The 19,653-nt window shown below is 44.3% G+C and overlaps 1 protein-coding gene across 1 annotated transcript; it reads left to right on the top strand.

Annotated features, from left to right (window-relative positions):
- Window positions 1-5,565: 5,565 nt before the first annotated feature.
- On the top strand, window positions 5,566-19,196 carry kdm6bb (lysine (K)-specific demethylase 6B, b). Its single transcript, XM_070843933.1, has 19 exons — window positions 5,566-5,684; window positions 7,198-7,254; window positions 7,480-7,684; window positions 7,806-8,051; window positions 8,161-8,316; window positions 8,401-8,679; window positions 8,804-11,403; window positions 11,496-11,622; window positions 12,393-12,498; window positions 13,313-13,518; window positions 14,504-14,661; window positions 14,752-14,820; window positions 14,913-15,061; window positions 15,165-15,279; window positions 15,371-15,558; window positions 15,704-15,845; window positions 15,922-16,048; window positions 16,162-16,332; window positions 19,028-19,196. The coding sequence occupies exons 1-19, from the start codon at window positions 5,566-5,568 to the stop codon at window positions 19,049-19,051; spliced, it is 5,244 nt and encodes a 1,747-aa protein (XP_070700034.1). The 3' UTR covers window positions 19,052-19,196.
- Window positions 19,197-19,653: the final 457 nt, after the last annotated feature.

The following is a 19,653-nucleotide window of genomic DNA, read 5'->3' as shown; positions in this document are numbered from 1 at the left end:
TTTCTCCTCCTGTTCATCTACATGTGTTGTTTTTCTGTGTGTTTTCTGTGTGTCATTGTCCTTGTTCTGTTCTGTTGGCTGAACATACTGCAGTGTGTGTCTGCAGACTGTGCTGCACGTTCATGCATGAAGCCCCCCCACACACATGCACACACACACACACACACACACACACACACACACACACCAACATACAATGCTACCATGCAGACTCTGTGCAGTGCAAATAGCAGAGATGTGCCATGATGGATGTAGTGAAGGTGAGCTGTCACAGTTACACTTGTGTTATGGTTACATCTGTGGAGTGTTTAACTGTTGAATACAAGCCTGTGTGTGTGTGTGTGTGTGTGTGTGTGTGTGTGTGTTTGTGGGAGGTGTACAGTAGTAAGAAGCTACAGTGTGACCAAGAGTGATGATTAATCTTCATTTAGAGTAATGTCACATGCAGCACTTTGCTCCACTCAAAGTTCAGCTTAGTGTCAGACACACATCGCTCTGAGACCTTTTGGCTTTGTTGTGTTGCTGTGAAATAATTGGCTCCAGCATTTGACCCAGACGCTAATTTCTGAGTAGTTTAAGATAGAATAAACAAAAGGTATCTATGGTTACAGTCGCTAACGTACAGCATGTACCCGATGTGTGCTTTCAGTTATGATTGCCAGCTTAGGAAACCCACCTGGACGTGCAATTCTAGGTTACCGTTCCTCACACAAGCCAGCTGTGTGACACACATACACACACACGCACACACACACACAGACACACTCACATTCATCCAGCGCCTTCTTCGCACCCCGTTAACCTGCTTCATTGTCTTTGTTCACAAAAAGCTGTACATTTTGCATTGTTTGCAAAAGACACCCCTCTTTCTTGTTCTTGACCTTGCCTTGGTACATTCCAGTACTCCTCAGAGGGCTGTGCTTTATGGAGCATACACCGGGAGAAGCTGCTATTATGGAAAGGGAGAAGGGGATAGAGCAGAGGGAAGCAGGGCTGCAGGGATGTTATTTTTAGAATTGTGATTGATATTCGGCTCATACTGTACGTTCTTTCTCTGTGATCGTGGCGCTATTTCGGGCCTGAATCCAATGAAATCATACATGTGCATGCATTCACGCTGGGTTGTCGCTTCTCGCTTCCCCTCCATCTGTTCTCTTCATGTCTCTGCTCCTCGTGTATAAGCTAGCACCAGAGCCACCAGAGGCAGGCCTGGTCTGGTGCAGCCCATCCTTCCTTTTATGGTATAGGATCAGTATCCTTACTACTCACACACACATGCACACATGAAGTCTCAGCAAGAGATCTGCAGTGGCTCCACTGCAGCTAGCAAGCAGCTCCACACGGTGTGAGATATGCAAGAATGTGAGAGACTGTTGATTTGTCCAAATGAGGACACAAAGTGGTGTGTGTTTGCAGGTCTGCAGCAGCTCTTCTCCACACAATGAATGTTTTTTATTTAGCTGACAGAGCAGCTCAATAAAGGCTGAAGACATCTGAGAAGAAGAAGAAGAAAAATGTGGAAGTAATGGAAGTATACCCCTGCCCCATCACCTCCCCCCCCTCTCTCCATGTCAAAATCACACACACACGCAAACACTCCCCTCCTTGCTTGAGGCCTTGCTCCCAGCTCTGGACTAAATGATATCATCGGTTGCCAGGGATACAAGGACACAGCGTGCAGAGAAAAGGGAGGGTGAGGCATAGGCAGAGCCATACACATAGCCTGAAAGAGAAAGGAAGAGGCTGGGATATTGGATATCAAGAAAGAAAAGGAGCCTTGTTGAAACAAGTAGTGAGGATAGCTAAAGCTGTGAGGCAGGGCTACGAAGAGGAAAGACAGGGGGGGGGGGGAGAAAGCCTGCCAGCCTGTCAAAGGTTACTGGCCCATCCTTCCTCTCCTTGCTGTCTTACATCTCATTTCACTCTCCTTCTTTGTCTGAAGAGGGTCAGGTTAGCAACAGTGCAAACGTGTGTGAAAGCGTGTGTTGCAGGAAATGAGTAGACGAGAATAGACGGGAGGAGAATGGCAGCAATACCTGAGGGATGGAGGGGAGATACTGCCCTTGATTTGAAACAATAAAACCTTCTTGTCTTGTACATCTGCGCACCAACTGATGATGGTATTTCCTCACTCTCTCTCTTCTATGTGTGTGTCCGTGTGTGTTTGCCAGCTCGCGGAGGATGAGCATGTCTATTTAAAGGGATCCGAGACTGCACGGGTCTGCTGTCTTGCTATTCCTGACTGACAGCATCATCAAATTTAGACCAGAGTCTGTCTCCCCCTTTTCTCTCAGTGCTCATTGGAAGGTAAGACTGGTTACAGGGATGCACATGCACATTCACACGCACTGTCAGGCTGCAAATAAATGTCTCCAATTTGCACTTCGTAAACAGGATTAGTGGGATGAGATTGTAAAAAGGTTAGACAGCACAGGCATGAATGGATGCGTGGCTTTCCCTCTGTGGTGACCGAGGGAGCGACTTCCTTGGTGACAGGGAGGAAGCAGGCTGAGGGGTGCAGGTTAACCTTCCAGTAGGTGTCAAGAACACACATTCATTTGTAAAATGCAAGTATTTCACTATACAAGTCTTGAACAGGAGTAAGAGTGATGCCCAAATTTCATACAGCTAGTGTTTAACCCAATAAACCTCCTATACTGCACTGCTTGCATTGCACGCTCTTTTCTTAAAGTTATCTCCCTGTGAAGCACAGAGTTTACCCCAACAGCAACTTAACCCCTTTTGCACATGACATCATTTGGCCCTGGAGCTAAATTCCAGATGTCTTGAATTAACCCTGCACACATGGGTTTAATATTGGAAGCACAGAGCCATTGTTGTGTAGAGTCAAATTTAAGCTGCTGCTGACTGACAGCTCCCCCCACCACACCGTAACAAAAGTGTGGCCCATTGTGCAACAGGGAGGGTCGACAACAGATGGTCTCTCTGCTGTATGTGTAATGTTGCTCAAATGCTAACAAGCTCAGGGTTAAAAGCACAGTGAGGTTTTGTCAAAGAAACAGGAAAATTGCTGTAGTGCGTCTAAATCTTCTGTGACGCTGCACAACCCGTGAATGACCGTTTACAAGGTGCTGACATGAATTAAGCCCACAGTGAACTTCTTTATCACAGTTCAGGACATGGGTGTAAGCTGCCATTCTGTGGCACCAAACTCAAGCAAGTGTGAGGATAAAGTTGTACAACCAGCAAATAAAGCTTTTAAGATGTTATTTCAGCAGCAGCAGAGAATCGAAGAAGCTCAGGAAGCTGGTTTGTCTCAGAAAGCAGATTTTAGTGGAACAGGAGGTGATATGAGGATTAGGGTGGATGTAACCAGACATGCTGTGTCTATTGTACAGCTTTGTGTAGCAACTGACGGCATTCAGCGCTGTATGTCAAGAAAGAAACATTCAGTCTTACTCTACTCTATGTTTGCAGTGTGATATTGTATGTACATGAAGGCCTTCTTTGTCCTCTGTCTACTCTAAAAATAAATCAGACTCCAAAAAGCCTAAAGCCACAGCAGTAAGGTCTGTCTGGCCTCAGTTGCTCTAGCAACTGGTTGGACTCTTGGAGAGGTGGCTCACTTAACTTATTCAGCACTCACAGAAAGGTTGTTATAGCTGCCACGGTCTAACCTGCACAAACTAACCTGTATGAAACAAGCTCGTACTGCGAAGGAAGTGGTAAAAAGAAAGCCGCCCACCTCTGAGCCTGGTTCTGTTTGAGCTTTCTTCCCGTTAAAGGGGAGTTTTTCCTGCCACTGTCGCCTAATATGATATCTGATGCTTGCTCATGTGGGGATTCTTGAATCCTTGATTTTGAATTCTTGAATCGTTTGGTCTCTCTCTTTATTAAAGAGTTTGTTCTAGACCTGCTCTTTATGGAAAGCGTCTTGAGATGACACTGCAATGAATTGATGCTATATAAATATTGATTGATGGATTGATTGATAAATAGCTGTGGGAAATGGATGCAGACAGAGGTGCAACCTATCACTGGTAAATGCTGGTTTCAGCATCCAAAGTTGTTCACTAGAAGGCCGGCTCATCTCTACACAATATAATGAAGAAATGAAGTGTTTGACAGCAGCAATAGACACAGTTTTCTTTTCTGCCCATGGTAAGAGAGACAGCTGCATGCAACAACTCTCACATAATCAAACTGAAAATGTGCAGGAAAGGCAGAGGAGGCTAAGGAGTATTGTGATGTGTGAGGAGAACTTCTGCAGAGACTCAACCATTTAAACACCTAAGCTGGTACAGTGGTTGAGCGCTCAGCGCGCAGCTGCAGAGCTCCCTGTGGCTCTGCCGAACTAGCAGCTGATGACGAACAGTGAGGCTGGATGGAAGATGGTGGCTGATATTAGATACATTCACCACCAGTTCTGTCTTATACAGTATGGTGAGAAAAATACTAGAGCAGAATGTCAGAATGTGTTTTTTTTCCTCTGCTTTTCTTTGTTCTTAAAGCGAGGTTGCCATGGTCCTTCGTCTTAGCTCCATGTTTTTTTTCCCCTATAATTGGATGGCCACTAGCTGTGGTGGCTGCTGGGTAGCAGTGATTAGAGAGAGGCTGAATGCACAATGCAGCTCTGGCTGACTGATGATATGACTGCTGAACAGATACAGTGCAATACAGCATGAGGGAATAAGAATCTGCTGGAGATACACAAAATGACACTTTGGTCTCAATGTAAATCCCAGACCCACAAGGATAAAAAACACATTTTTCATTGCACCAGAAGAAAAAACATTTGTACTGTATAGAAATACATGTTTCTCTACCCAGTCACACACAGGTTGTATATCTCATCCTTGTGTCTGGTCCACAGGCTCGTTTTTGCTCTCAGGTGTGAAGTGGAGGGCCTCCCAAACACAGAACAAAACTGGTAACCACACATTGTCTGCACTTTGTGTGTGTGTGTGTGTGTGTGTGTGTGTGTGTGTGTGTGTGTGTGTGTGCTCACATCCAAACATGTAATAAGTGCGCTACTGTAACACTTTAACATATCACAGTAGTGTCTGCCACCTTAAGTGTGCTGACACTCCAGTTAAGAAGTGAGGTGAAAAGTATTGTCAGTGATATTTCAGGTGAAGACAAAGCTTATCATTTACTGCAAATGTCACACATAGTAGACTGGGGATGCACAAATGCACATGGATATAGTTTCGCGCTGTGCAGTGCGATCAAACCCTGAATGTATCCATGTGTGTGCTGCTGCATGTGGTGTTTTTTGTTAGTGTCGACCGACTGCTGTAATTGGATTGTACTTTACTTGATTACAGGGCCCTTCCTGTAGGCCTTTTTCAAATAATGAATCAGTGAGTAGAGCAGTCTTCTAAGTAAGCGTCACAGAACCGAGGCCATACAGTATGTAAGAATTATTCACAATTTAAAATGAATGTATGAGAGGTGGGCTTTGCCATCGGATAAGCTGTGATTGGTTGAAAGTGGAGGCAAGTCTGTGTTGCATTTTGTGAAGTCAGAATTTCCTGAAAAGAGATATCACAGTTATTCGTTCAGCACCATGCCCATTAGAGGAACATCTGTGTTTCAGGCTGCATGTATCACCCAGCAGAGCTTTACTCTGGCCGTAAGACATGGGACTCCTATCCAGCTGGAGGACCTAACAGAGGACAATGGGCTCCTGTAAACAGTCGCCCCTGGAGCCACACACAAAGGTCAGCAACACCCTCTCACACATACGTATAATTTCAGATGCAGTGGATATAGTCTATATACACTGTTGCCCATAAAGTTGGAATAATTGTTCAATACCCCCAATTTTGTTAAAGCCTGAATACACAGTTTGCAAAGGTTAATTGTGGTTTATGTTTCACTGTGATATGTTTGGAAGAGTTTGATCAATAAAGTTGAGAAGATATACACTTTATTTATCAAGAATAAATCACAGTGTCACAATCATTTCATGAGAAGAGGTAAAAAAACATTTTATTCCAACTTTATGGGCAACAGTGTATATATAAAATGTACATATTATTCCCATGTATTCCCATCTCTTAACTGATCATCCGATTTGTAAGACTTCAATAAGACTACATTAAACTTCATTGTTTCATTGTTAGCTGTAACAATTAAGAAAGTCGGTACAATAAAAATTCCTTGCACACCTAAAGAATTGGGGGGAAAATGTGCGAAGCCTTCCTGAAAAAGAATTTAAGCTCAGTGGGAGTGGATAGTGGAACAACTTGAGGCTTGAACTTCCCCAATAGGGGTCATTCCAGCAGGTGGGACTCAGGCCTTTGTTGTCTGGGTTGATTCAAGATAAGGACCACTTTAGGGGACTGACTGATTAACTGAAACTGTGATGAGCATATTCATGAAAAGCTCTTACTTCAGCTGCAGCTGTGAGCAGGAGCCCATCTGCAGTTTAAACAAACAGGACTGAATGAAAGTAGAACTTCTTCAGCTGCAGCTGAGAGAAGCCTTAGTTTAACTATTCAGCTGCAGCAGTTGAGCTTGGCCCTAATGAATATGATTGTATCCATTCATGGTAATATTAACGATAATAACAATAACAACTATTGTGGCTCCCAAATATATATAAACACTAAACTATAAACACTAAATTATTTTTTGGAAGAGAAAGGCAGGTTGTGCACTGAGCGACATACAGTACTGTAGGTTGGTAAGTTGTATTAAAGCACCACAACGCTCCTTTCAAGGTCAAATTATGTATGTCTTCATTGAGAGAGAAGAACTTTAATAGGGTCACAATGACAACGCTGTCCTCTCTATGGAGTGATGCTATGTCTCAACCAGAAGTGCTTTATTAACAAGCTATGCATGGAAAGTGTATATTCAATCATGATGTCAATGGAGTTTATTGCTTCAAAGGTGGATGTTTTTTCCTCATGACATATCAAAACAAGACAGTAAAAGTCGCTAAAAAGAAATGCCCCTGAAGTAACATCTCATTCTTGAATGCTGCAAAATTAGCAATCATTGACAAGGAAGCCTTGATTAAGACATTCAGAGAGAAACAAACTGATGGCTGGTTTAATCAACAGTCAGGTAAAACAAGTATGTTTCAACCTGACTTCCAGTCACTAGCAATAAGGTTCAGAGCTCCCAGATTTGTATAATTCTCACATGAGCTTTATTCTTTTAACTCTCAGCTGCATTATTACCTTAAGACACTATAGTTTTTCTGCATGTTTTTCATTACCACAGATGCCAAGAAGGGCGCAATCAATCACATCATCCACCATCAAGTCGTCTTTATAATAGGTGAGTAAAATGGTATGAACATCAGCCATACACTGTACTATAAACATGTAACATGTTCATGTAAACAAAGTATTGCTTTTTTCTGGAGAACCAGCTTCACTTGTAGTCTAGTTGCCGCTTGAGCAGCAAAATAGTAAAAAACATAGTGTGCTGTTAAGTGACTTTTGTGCCATCAGTATCTACATCGTGATACTTGTTGCTTAGTTCACTTGGCCATTTCTACAGAGGGGAGAGAACAGTCATCCATGTCCAGGACAAGAGTGTCTCGAAAGGGCACAGGCAGCCTCTACGACTCTGGGATGGGAAAGAGCGGCCGTTTGAGGCCCAGAACTGGCATCACAACTCCACACGCTCATTCCACAACCGAGCTGGCACCAACAATGGTTACCTAACAGCACCAGTCGAGCGCTACGCAAACTGGGACAACAATGTCAGCAACTCTGTGGTGAGACCTGCAGATCTGGGACAGTATTTCTACCACAGGAGTTCATATTGTTACTGCAACTACAAGTGTGTCATCATTGAACTTATTTCCTCTTTTTTACAATTAGCATGGGGGTCCTCGAATGCATCGCAACAACAGAGAACTCCAGTCCCTGCCAGAGCGATGGGCCCCCTCAGACTGCCGGCGGAGCTTTCCAGGCAGAATGATAAACAACAGACCCGGACCCTGGAAACGGCCAGCCCCCCACCAACGACGAGACCAACTGCACCAGCACAGTCCACCTCCACAGCACCCTTTATCCCCAAGGGAAGAGTGTCCAGCCAAGAGGAGAAGGGACTCTGGCCTTGATCAGGTTGGTGTAGCCTATTTACATGTATTGTTCCTTTAATTTCTGTGCAGTAGCACCACCCATTGGTAAAATCCCATCTAATAAGACAGAGTATTTATACTTCTCTGTTTAGTCATCTCATCCTGGATCAAGGCATTTACCTTTATTTACCCACGCCCCATCACCGCCTCGCCACCACCGCTGCAACCAAGACGACTGGAAGCCTCTTCATGACAGGGGGGGTCATTGCCACCACTCTGACCACAGGACCTCAACAACACAGCAACAGGTATGCTGGTATTATCAATAAGTAATAAAAACTGAATGGACATGGTGATCATTGAAATTCTATTATTGGTTTTGTCATCTCCAGGAAACCTCTAAACTGCGAATTGGGGGCTTCAGTAACAGTAATCCAGCAGCTCCTAACCAGAGCTGTGCCAGCAGACCGCCGCATCATGGAAGCAGAGGGAAGGTCGACAGGAAAATCTCGTCTTCACCAGCAGACCACACCCGTGTGCCTTACAGCCACCAAAACCATCACTACCACCATCAACGGCACACAGGCCACGCCAGAGCCCTACAGCACAACCCACCGCTACACCCCCTTGAGGAAAAGGACTCACGGAGTCATCACCACAAACAAAGCACAGTGAGATATGAACCTTTAACTAGCTCTTACTTAAGTCAGTATAACAGCAATGAATATGATTATATGTCATTAAAAGTTCTATACCTGAACATAAGTCTAAACAGATATAATGCTACCTCTGCAGGAACCTCAGCGCACTCATCAAAGGGGCATTTCACGGGATGCATCCCTCTCCAAGTCTTCTGGTTCAGACTCTCCTCCCTATCCATCCCTCCTCTGCAGTCCTAAAGATGGAGGTTCTACTGCCAGTAGTCCATGTGCTCCTTCCAGTCCCTCGTCATACACGGTGGCCAGCAGTAGAAAAGACCCATCAATCATTTATCAGTGTAGTCCTGGCCTCAGTGGACAGCAAAAACTCCAGGGAAGCCCTAATCACACCCTGAGACCTGGCCTGACCTCCACCACCTCTCTTACATCTCATGCTAGTCCAAAATCCAGGTTTTCAGATGTCAAATACAGAAAGACCTCACAGCCCCTCTGCTCGCGGCAGTCCCCCCATAGCAGATCAAGAGCAAACAAGCCTGAGGAGTTGGAAGAACACAAAAAACCTGATAAGCCAGTGAAAAGGGAGCGAAAGGGGGACGTTCAAAAGACAAACAAAAAGGTTGAGGAGAGAAAAAGGCGGAAGAAAAAAGAGGAAAAAAGGTTGGCTGAGAAAAAAAAGAGGAGGGATAAAGCAGCCAAGAAGGAAAGAAAGTTGGGCTTGAAAACTAAAGTCAAAGAAAAGGAAATGTTTACTTCCATCGCTACTTCCAACTCTTTAGGAGAGGCCAAAGTGATTAAAGTGGAAACTACAACTCTGTCCCCAGAGAACCAAGGCCAGTTACCACACAAACACAAGCACAGGGAGAGGAGTGAACGAGCAGAGAGGAAACACAGGCCATCCACAAATACTTCAACCCAGCCATCCTCAAAATCTGAAAACCACAAAATGCCCAAGAAGAAAAGCAGTCCCCCCAAACCCCCTGCCATGGAACAAGTAATGCAGTCTCTTCCCAGGAGCACCAGCCCCAACCAGACCAGCAAGAATCGCACCATCGTCTCATCCCAATCAGAAGACGGACCAAAAGCAAACCCCAGTGATACACTCCCCTCCCTTTTGTTTGAAGCCCTAGCACCTCTCACTACAGCATGCTCTGTTAGCTTAGAGCAGCCCATCCATGGCAAAGAAGGTGGGCAGGGAGGTGTTCTTAACGCCCCGGACCTACAGCCTGTGGCAGTAATGGGAAATTTGCAGGAATTGGGAGACAACCTTGCCAATACTCCGCCTGTTCTCAGCTGGCAGGGCTCTCCAGTATCAGTTCTGGGGGAGGATGAGGAGGAGCTAGAGAAGGGAGTGATAAGTAGACCTGTCCTCCAGCCCAGCCCCACCCAGTGCTTTTCTCCTCCTCCTGTCGACAGTGAGAGTACTGATGATATGAATAAGGAGCCTTGTGAGGGTCCTCTGGCCGACTATTCCCCCAGCGGCATGTCCGAACCCTGTGATCTACCCTGTGCAACTGAACAAGTTGCTGAGGAAGAAAGGGAAGAAGAGGTAGACAGCAGCGGTGAAACTTCTGGCTCGCTTCTGCACGAGCTTCGTCTCCATAAAACAGGTGTGGATGATGTCTTCAAGAGCCTGGCCACTTTTCTCGGAGGTCCCAGGGTCACATGTCGAGGCGGTCCATTTGGGGGGCCTCCTGCTAGCACCACTGGAGGAGTAAAGTACTCCTCTTCTCTTGCATTGGCGCCAGAGATCCACTGTCATGACCATCAGGATCTTTCCCCCAAATCTGATCCTACAGCATCCTCCCAATCTGGCGATGAATCACCAACTCACACTACCTCAGACACCCGCAGTTCGACAGATCTGCAGGAGCCTGTCACCGACGCCCCAGTGCAGGAGGAGCAAGAGGACATTGAGAACAATATGAAAGAGAAACAAGAGGGTAAGGATGCAGAGGTCCTCACAGAGAAAGCAGAGTCATCTCTTTTGGATGGGTCACTGAGCGCAAAGCTGAGACTGACCACGAATCACACGGCCTCTTTCACCAGCCTCATCACTGTCTCTACCAAGGAAGAGAGAGGAAACAGCGAAGGGACAGAACACATAGGTACAGACAGAAAGAGAAAACAAAAGGCTAAAGACGGAGGAAGGGCAGGAGAGATCAAGATTAAGATAAAGGCAGAAGAAAGCAGCGTCATCTGTTCTAAAAACAAAGCAAATGATGTAAGAGCTTTGGAAGAAAGGGATGTTTCATCCTCAGTGCTTGTCATCTCCAGGAACTCACCCAGACCTCCGAAAGATAGTATGAAGGGCCAGATTCCTCAGGAAAATCAAACTTCACATGGCAAAAACGTCCACAGTGAAAAAGTGAACACAGGGAACACTGAGGGAAAGGTGATAACTGAGAAAAAGGAAGATGTTGATGAGTTAGAACATAAGATCTCCTCAGCAGCCGGAAATACCAAGACCTCAAGCTCAGTGTCTGCCGAAACAATCAATACATCCAAATTATGTCCGTCCACACCAGCGAGTAAACCTCCCAGCTCATTAGCTCCCATTGACCCACTAAAATTGAAAGCACTATCCATGGGCTTGTCTAAGGAGCTGAAGATACTCTTGATTAAAGTGGAGAGTGCTGGAAGACAAACATTCAACATATCTGAGGTGGAGGAGCGAAGAATCCCACTTTCCAAGATCACCATCGAAAACACAGCCGCTGACGTCATCAGAGCTTGCAAGTGAGTACTGTGGGCGTCTCATTCGTCTATATGCTGCAGGTTTTAGATCCAAGTCGTCCCTCTTGATGTATTTCATCTTCATCTTTTCCTAGGGGGACGAGGGTGAAGGGGAAATTCAAGGAGTCATACCTGCTTCCCGCCTTCTCTGTTAAACCAAGCATTGCCATCCAGACCCCCATTCCTCGGGAAAAGCTTAACCCTCCCACACCAAGCATCTATGTGAGTCCACACAGATCAGCATTGTCAAAAAGATCCAGCCCAATAAGTAATATCATGTACTAAATCCTAAAAAGGTGTTATTAGCCATGCTCTTGGGATGGCAACCGCTGGTCAGTCAGCTGGTCAGTCGGCTGGCCCTTTAGTCCAAACTGAAATTTCTCCACAACTGTTAGATGGATTGGCACTAAATAGGTACAGACATTCACGCTCCCCTCAGAATGAATCTTTGTTGATCCCTCAGCCTTTCATCTATTGCCAAGATTTTAATTAGTCTAATACTTAATACTTCATAATACTTGCTCGACTAATTACATTCCCATCAGCCTCAGCTGACCTTTGTGTTTACTGCCAGTTAGTAAACGCTAACATGCTAACATGCTAAGCTAAGATGGTGAACATGGTAAACATTATTATAAATATATGTAACAACAGTGTGCTAGCATTGTCATTGTGAGCATGTTAGCATGCTGACGTTAGCATTTAGCTTGAAGCACCACTGTGCATACGTCCAGCCTCACAGAGCCACTAGCACGGCTGCACACTCAGTCTTGTTCCTAAATCAATCAAAAATCACCAGCAGAATTCTTTGAATTAATTTCAAATCACTTGAACTATTTCTTGGATGATTTTCTCAATAGCAGCAGAGAGAGCTACCTTATCATACCTTGTTAGCATCCTACTGTCACTATTTTACATTTATTTTCAAGATTGAAAATGTAGTTCTCTGATGCCTTCAAATGTTCATAATTACACAGCATTTTTTTCTGCAGTTGGAGAGCAGGAGGGACGCCTTCTCTCCAGTTCTGCTTCAGTTCTGCACCGATCCCAAAAATGCTGTTACTGTCATCAGAGGCCTTGCTGGCTCTCTCCGCCTTAGTGAGTTAATGCACCACACACATCTCAGCTAATTTACCCCACTCCATTTACTCTATTTAGCCCAACAGAATTTATCAAATTCCATTCACCCTAAATGAGTTTTTGCCGATTAGTAACACATTGCTATTAATTAGGGCCTTTTTTTTTGTGAAAGTTGTAATGCAAGGAGCAGTGATCGAGAAAGGAAAGGAGAAGGAGGCATTGATCATTCAGATATAAATGAATAAATCACAAAACTGTGGGGCTTATTTTAAATGTAGTGGCTATTTTATGTGTAATGCTTTAGACTTTTGATATATTGAGTAATTTCAGTAATGAAAATATATGGATAGGCTATATGGCCATCTTTGGGTTCTCTGGGCATCTTTCGTACCCATTTCGAGAACAACCTGCAAAACACAGAGTGGGGGTGAAGGCTTGACAAAGCAAAACCTGTGGGCTTTTAAATGTGCTGTGTCTTGAAAACTCTGCATAACCATACCACCAACAGGGTAGCGTACAGCAACATATTTTCACAGTTACATCACTACTGCGTCTTTATGATCCATATTTGAATGCAGATCTTGCATGCTCAGCCCTGACGCGATGGCTGAGCCACTGGGAGGCTGTATGATCGAGGGTTGTTGCTTTGAATATGTTTTGCATTTTTCAGTGTGTGTATTTTACAATCATCCAGTATAGATAAACTAGTCTTCTATTCCTGAAACTTTTCTTACCCTGTCTTTATTGTTTGACATTTTAAGCTTAGATTAATGATAATACATTATTACATCTGATAATTATCTCTGTTCTCTGCTTTCTTCCCCCATGTGAGACCTTGGTCTGTTCTCGACCAAATCCCTGGTGGAGGCCAATGCGGAGCATGCGGTGGAAGTGAGAACTCAGGTTCAGCAGCCCGCTGATGAGAACTGGGATCCCAGTGGCTCGGCACAGACGTGGCCCTGTGAAAGCAGCCGCTCACACACCACCATTGCCAAATACGCCCAATACCAGGCCTCCAGCTTCCAGGAGAGCCTGCAGGTAGACATTTTCCCTCATGGCAAACATATGTACACACGTGCTAACAAATGGTTTAACTGACTTACATCAGCCTGTGTGGCAACTCTTTTGATTCAGATGGAATCACAAACCAGAAAAGACGAGTCATGTACAAATAGCATGTCTTTGACACACACACACACATTTGACCTGAAATCATAACGCTTTCATCTGCCCAAATATGGAGTTTAAATGTATACTCAAATGAACTAAAATAAGATGCAAAACTAAGACAAACGCAATGCAAAATGTACATTCTGTTCAACACATCACCATCATCAAGACTCACCGATTTACTGAGAGGCTCTTCAGCTTTTATTATTTTAACTTGCATATTCCTACACGGTTGTTTGGCAAATTCTGTCACTGCGACAGCTGCCTCAGGCTCTTTATGCAGGTGTCTGTCCGGTATCATTCTCTGTTGCACCCAACAGTGTAACATCTGTAGGCTTTCTGTTTTTTTAGCATCTAACTTCGTGCTTATTGTGCATCGAAAAGAGCAGCAGATGATACAGATGATTAACCCTGTTGCTGTTGGTTCGCTTAGATGAATAACATCTTTTTGAATGTCTGTGTTCAAAGCAATGGACAATACATTTGAGTGCACAAAGCATATATGTAGCCCTATTTACTGTTGCCAGTGTGAAACAAGGTTAAAGTTGTGTTCTATACTGAAACCATTAATTGTATTTAATGTTGGTCTGCCCAGTGGTTACAACAGCAGAGAAAAGCAGGACAGTTACTCACATCAACACATATATTTTCCCACAATGAGCCCACTGCTACAAGCGTGTATGTATGTATGTATGTATGTATGTATGTATGTATGTACGTGTGTTGGGTAAACCATGATCTATCTCATACGATCTTTGTTCATGACTGACCTCGACAGTTAACTGTGATTGAGATTCATCAATTTTTAATTGTTGGCCAAGCTGTCAGCTAAGCTCATGTAGATGTGTTATAGGAGGAGAAGGAGAGTGAGAATGAAGAGGAGGGAGAGCAGGCCTCAGACGCACCAGCTACCACGAAAGCTGCTCTGACATTAGCCTCGACCACCAGTAAGGCCAATTCAGCTCCAGACTTCAGCAAAGCCCATCCTCATAATGCTGCCAGCACACCCAGGTTAGCACCAAACGGTGATCTGTTTGTGTGAAGAATTCACTATTTTCCTGTGTGAACAACACTCAACTTGGACTTTGTTCTTCTCCCCAGCTCAGAGCAGAAAGGATCCGGAAAGATAATAAAATTTGGGACCAATATTGATCTCTCTGACCCTAAAAGGCGAGGTTATGTTCTTAAATTCTGCCCACAGAATTTGAGCTCGCTGAGGGTCCTCATCATTTTAACATTACCCGTGTTGTGTTGTTAATAAGGTGGAAGCCCCAGCTGCAGGAGCTGCTGAAGCTGCCAGCTTTCATGCGAGTGGAATCCAGCAACAACATGCTCAGTCACGTCGGCCACACCATCCTGGGCATGAACACCGTCCAGCTCTATATGAAGGTGCCAGGCAGCCGCACGCCAGGTCAGTGTCTGACAACACAATCGGGCATCAGCTCTCCTTTTAGAAGTGGGTCTGCTCTAATATTTCACATGAGGGATGGTTTTGCATCACTGTTTCTCATCAGGTCATCAGGAGAACAACAACTTCTGCTCAGTCAACATCAATATTGGGCCTGGTGACTGTGAGTGGTTTGCTGTCCACGAGCACTACTGGGAGGCTATCAACAAATTCTGTGAGAAGTGAGTGAAGAGGCTGTTACATTTAACAATAGATGCAGTGAGAAGCTATCTGTGCACGCTGAATTGCGTTGTTGCAAATTGTTTCCTTCAGGCATGGAGTAGACTACCTTACTGGGTCCTGGTGGCCAGTCCTGGAAGACCTCTACAGCTCCAACATCCCCGTATACCGCTTCATTCAGAGGCCGGGAGACCTGGTGTGGATCAATGCAGGGACCGTGCACTGGGTCCAGGCGGTGGGCTGGTGCAACAACATCGCCTGGAACGTGGGACCACTCAACTGTAAGTTACAACGAGGGCCAAAGAGAAAACTAGCAGCTTAAAACCTGATGGATAGGTGTTGTTTTTTTTCTCAAATTGCAAATTAAACACACTGTTTATTATGCCGACTGCTTCTGGCCTCACAGCTGTTTTTCTGCTCTCCCAGCGTACCAATATCAACTCGCCCTGGAGCGCTTTGAGTGGAACGAGGTGAAGAAGGTTAAGTCAATCGTTCCCATGATCCACGTTTCCTGGAATGTGGCTCGCACCATCAAGATCAGTGACCAGGACACCTTCAAGATGCTCAAGTAAGATTTCTCTCTGTGTGTGTGTCAGTGTGTGTTTGTTTCCATCTTTCACTGTCTGCTCCTCCGCCTCCCTCAGACACTGCCTGATGCAGTCCATGAAGCACATCCAGATTCTGAGAGACCAGCTGGTGGCCGCAGGGAAGAAGATCTGTTACCAGAGTCGCGTGAAGGACGAGCCAGCTTACTACTGCAATGACTGTGATGTGAGTCCCTCTTCCCCCGGCCTCCCGAACTGTAAATTGCATATTTGTGTATGTGGTGTAGCTGCATTACAAACACGATAATGAACCGTAGGACCGAAACGGTGTCTGTGCAGGTGGAGGTGTATAACCTGCTGTTTGTGACCAGTGAGAACAGCTCTAAGAAGAGCTATGTGGTTTACTGTGAGGACTGCGCCCGAGCTAAGAGCCCATCGCTGGCGGGAGTAGTCGTCCTGGAACAGTATCGGATTGATGACCTGATGAGAACCTACGACAGCTTCACGCTGGTCAGTCCTACTTTCTAATCTTATGCACTAACAGTAATGCCAGAGACAAGTTCTGAGGGTAGTTCAGGGACAAACAGGACTCCATAGCGCTTCATCCATATCATATTGTCACTCTCCTCAGTAATGGTGCAGGCCAAATCAAATCACATACCAGACATGCCAAAAACTTCAAAGCATAAAGTCAGATTAGTCAGTTTAATATGAAAATCGGCTTTAAGAGTCTTGAAGCTTGCTTGTAACAGTTTTTGGTTGGTGAAATAATTCCTCTGCAGGTCAAGAAGGAATCCAATTCTACTGGAAATGATGGGGGACAAACTCCACAGTTCATATTCAGTGTAACAGCGACTTATGAAGTTAAAGCTTCAGCGTTTTGATTAACACAGATCAAGTGGTTATTTTCAGACTTTTTAGTGTGAAATTCATTCTTTGTGTTTCAGTGTTTTTGTGTGCTGAGCTCTAGTGGAGGGACACAAAGAGGAAATTTCATAGTAAAGAAGAGAATACCCACATTCATATATCAACAAAAAAAAACTGTAGATTAATTAAATCAATTAAAAAGTTAGCCATTTTAATTGATTTAGTCTCATAAAAATGCTAAACTATCAATTTGGAATTATGTTTTATAATTAATTTAATAATTACTACCAAAATTACCACATTGATAGCTAGCTGAAGGATTTTGGAGTTCTTGACAGTGTAGAGGTTGGCAGTATTCACCCTTGTACAACATTAAAGGAGACAGCAGGTCTTAAAACATTTATTAAAACAGAACAAAAATCAAACAATCTAACTAAGTGTGACTAACTAACAAACCATAGGGAGAGTGTGTGTGTGTGTGTGTGTGTGTGTGTGTGTGTGTGTGTGTGTGTGTGTGTGTGTGTGTGAGATAAGGCTGAGGAATGTGAGGTAGGACCACAAAGGTGGGGGAGAGCCCAAATGGTCGTGGCCAGACCCCCTGGGGTGTGGGGCAGAGGAAACAAAGGAAAGCTAAGTGCTGTAGCTGTTAGCTTAGCTTTGTCCCTCAGTCTAGGCCTGTTGTAAACTGTGTGTGTGAGTGTGTAGATAAAGGTGCCAGGTTAAGAAAGGATGGTTAGTTGTGTGTAGACTGTGTGAACAAACTAACATCATCTAAACTTAATGGCTGCACAGTAACTACAACACATCACAATAACCAAACTCAATGATCATTAAAGCAAGTCAATACATTAACAAGGGTAAACCATGTATGCAGTAATGCTATGCTAATTATGCCCAGGTAGAGTTTGTTACCAGTCCTTAAAGGGGGAGAAGAAGAGTCCTTGAGGTGAGCTGCTTTCTCAGCTCGTTGCTGGAGAAAAGGGTTTGGTTCTGTGTCCTTTGCTGTGTGGTTACAGGCTGGAGGATCCGGTCGCTCCTTTGTTCCTAGCTAGTTAGCAGCTTGATGCTAACTTGCTGGTGTGCTCCTGTTGCTCTGGTTATCGGCTGGCAGACTGGGTCGTACCTGCTGGCGCTGATCTGCTTAGTTCAGGCAGGACTTTGTGTCGCTACCATGAAAGAGGTGACTGCTCTTGTACAGGCCACACTGAGGCAGAGCTTAGCTCAGTTGAGAGCTGGTCTCTCCTCTTCAGGAGAGATGAGGGGAAAGAGGTCTCTCCTCCTTGGGAGAGATGTGGGAAGAGCTGGCCTCTCCTCCAGGAGAGGCATCCGAAAAGAGAGGGTCTCTCCGTTCAGTGGGGGTGACTTGGTTTTGTTGGCCTGAGGTCGTAAAATCATGTGTCCCACTCTGGCCAATGGTGGCTGTGGAGCTGGGTCCAGGAGTGATTTCACACCTATCTGTGAAACTTGGGGACACTGGGGAATGGAGTCCATAGTCCCACAGACAAAGAAACATGTGGTCTTCACCATGTGGTCTTCACCGTGTGGTGAGGCCCAACACTTTACATACTGTGTAGGCATGTGAGTGCTGTTTTTAATACCGACTTGAAAAGATGTGAACCTGTCCTTTTAATGAGATTTAAAATTTGAGGGTCTGCTTAATAACAGCAACTAAATTGCATCCTTTAACACGTGTATGTGTTCGCCTCTGCTTGCCTTCCTGTTATTAAAAAATCCTCTCTGCGCTGCACTGACAGAAACAAACTAAATGTTAGCTCCGGTGATATAACCAGAACAAATTTCAAGGGGATTTTCATATCGTTTGGCCCCCACAGACGATGTGTACTTAACATGCTTGAACATACAAACCCACCAGAGTGCCGCCTGTACCCAACAGCTGCAGTGAAATCTGATAAAAACACAAGTCATCGCAGTCATCCATTCCAACACTGTATATTGTAGCATTTAGAGCAATATGTGGAAAAATATGATTGTTAAGTGACATGTAAGGGATGTAATAGTGTCAAAAAGTTATTTAAAACTTAACGCTAATGTGATTCAAAAGGATTTACCACAAAATATATAAATAAACACTTGGGCAAAGAGTATTTCAACAAAAAACTGGAAAATACAAATGATGATGATGGATTATAATTTATTACAGCATTTTAGATATTTTGCAGATGCATTGTTTAAGAATTAATAATTTCCTTCAAGTGTCTCCAAATCATAATTTCATGTCCAAACACACACACATACACACACATGCAGCTTTTCCAAGTATCCAGCTGAGCTCTCTCTCCTCTCTCTCTCTCTCTCTCTCTTTTTCTTCCCCCTTCAGGCTCCATCGCCCTTTTCAAAGTGAGGACTCCTCCCTGGTGTCTTTCAGCCATAACCAAAACTCCAATGGCAGCACAAATGTTGTCTTCAAGGCAATCTATTCCTGAAAAACACTCTCTGAATCAGCCAATCACGTTTACTCAGTATTGTTTACATCACACAATAAGGTATGGATACTCAGCCAGTCCAACTATAGCTCACTGTCTTCCCCATACCAGCTGCTGATTGGACGTGTGTTTTGAAATAGAATGACTAGACTGGTACTTCTCATGAAAAGCATTTCAGACGTGTACAAAAAGAAAAAAAATGTGAGCACTGCTAGCACTGAAAATCAGGTTATATGTTCAACGGACACTGCTGTGATTCAAAAGCGTCAAGTAGCCAGTTCTGTGTAATAATTCAGGTACTTTTATGCAAATTCAGTAGAACTTTTTTACACCAATCTAGTTATTCTATATGTCCATGAATTTGCTGTGATTCTGTTTTACCAGCAGGGGAATGGCTCCACAGGAGAAGTAGCTGATTGTCACACTTGGCATCGTATAGGTTCCCGTTTTTGTTTTGGTATTCAGGTAAACTCTGGCATTTGTAATTCCTGTCTGTATACTCTTTGAGGTGCTATTCCAA

This window comes from Pempheris klunzingeri, chromosome 14 (genome assembly GCF_042242105.1).
Source record: "Pempheris klunzingeri isolate RE-2024b chromosome 14, fPemKlu1.hap1, whole genome shotgun sequence".
NCBI lineage: Eukaryota > Metazoa > Chordata > Actinopteri > Acropomatiformes > Pempheridae > Pempheris > Pempheris klunzingeri.
Note: the sequence above shows the minus strand (reverse complement) of the source record. Positions and strands in the feature narration are given on the sequence as shown.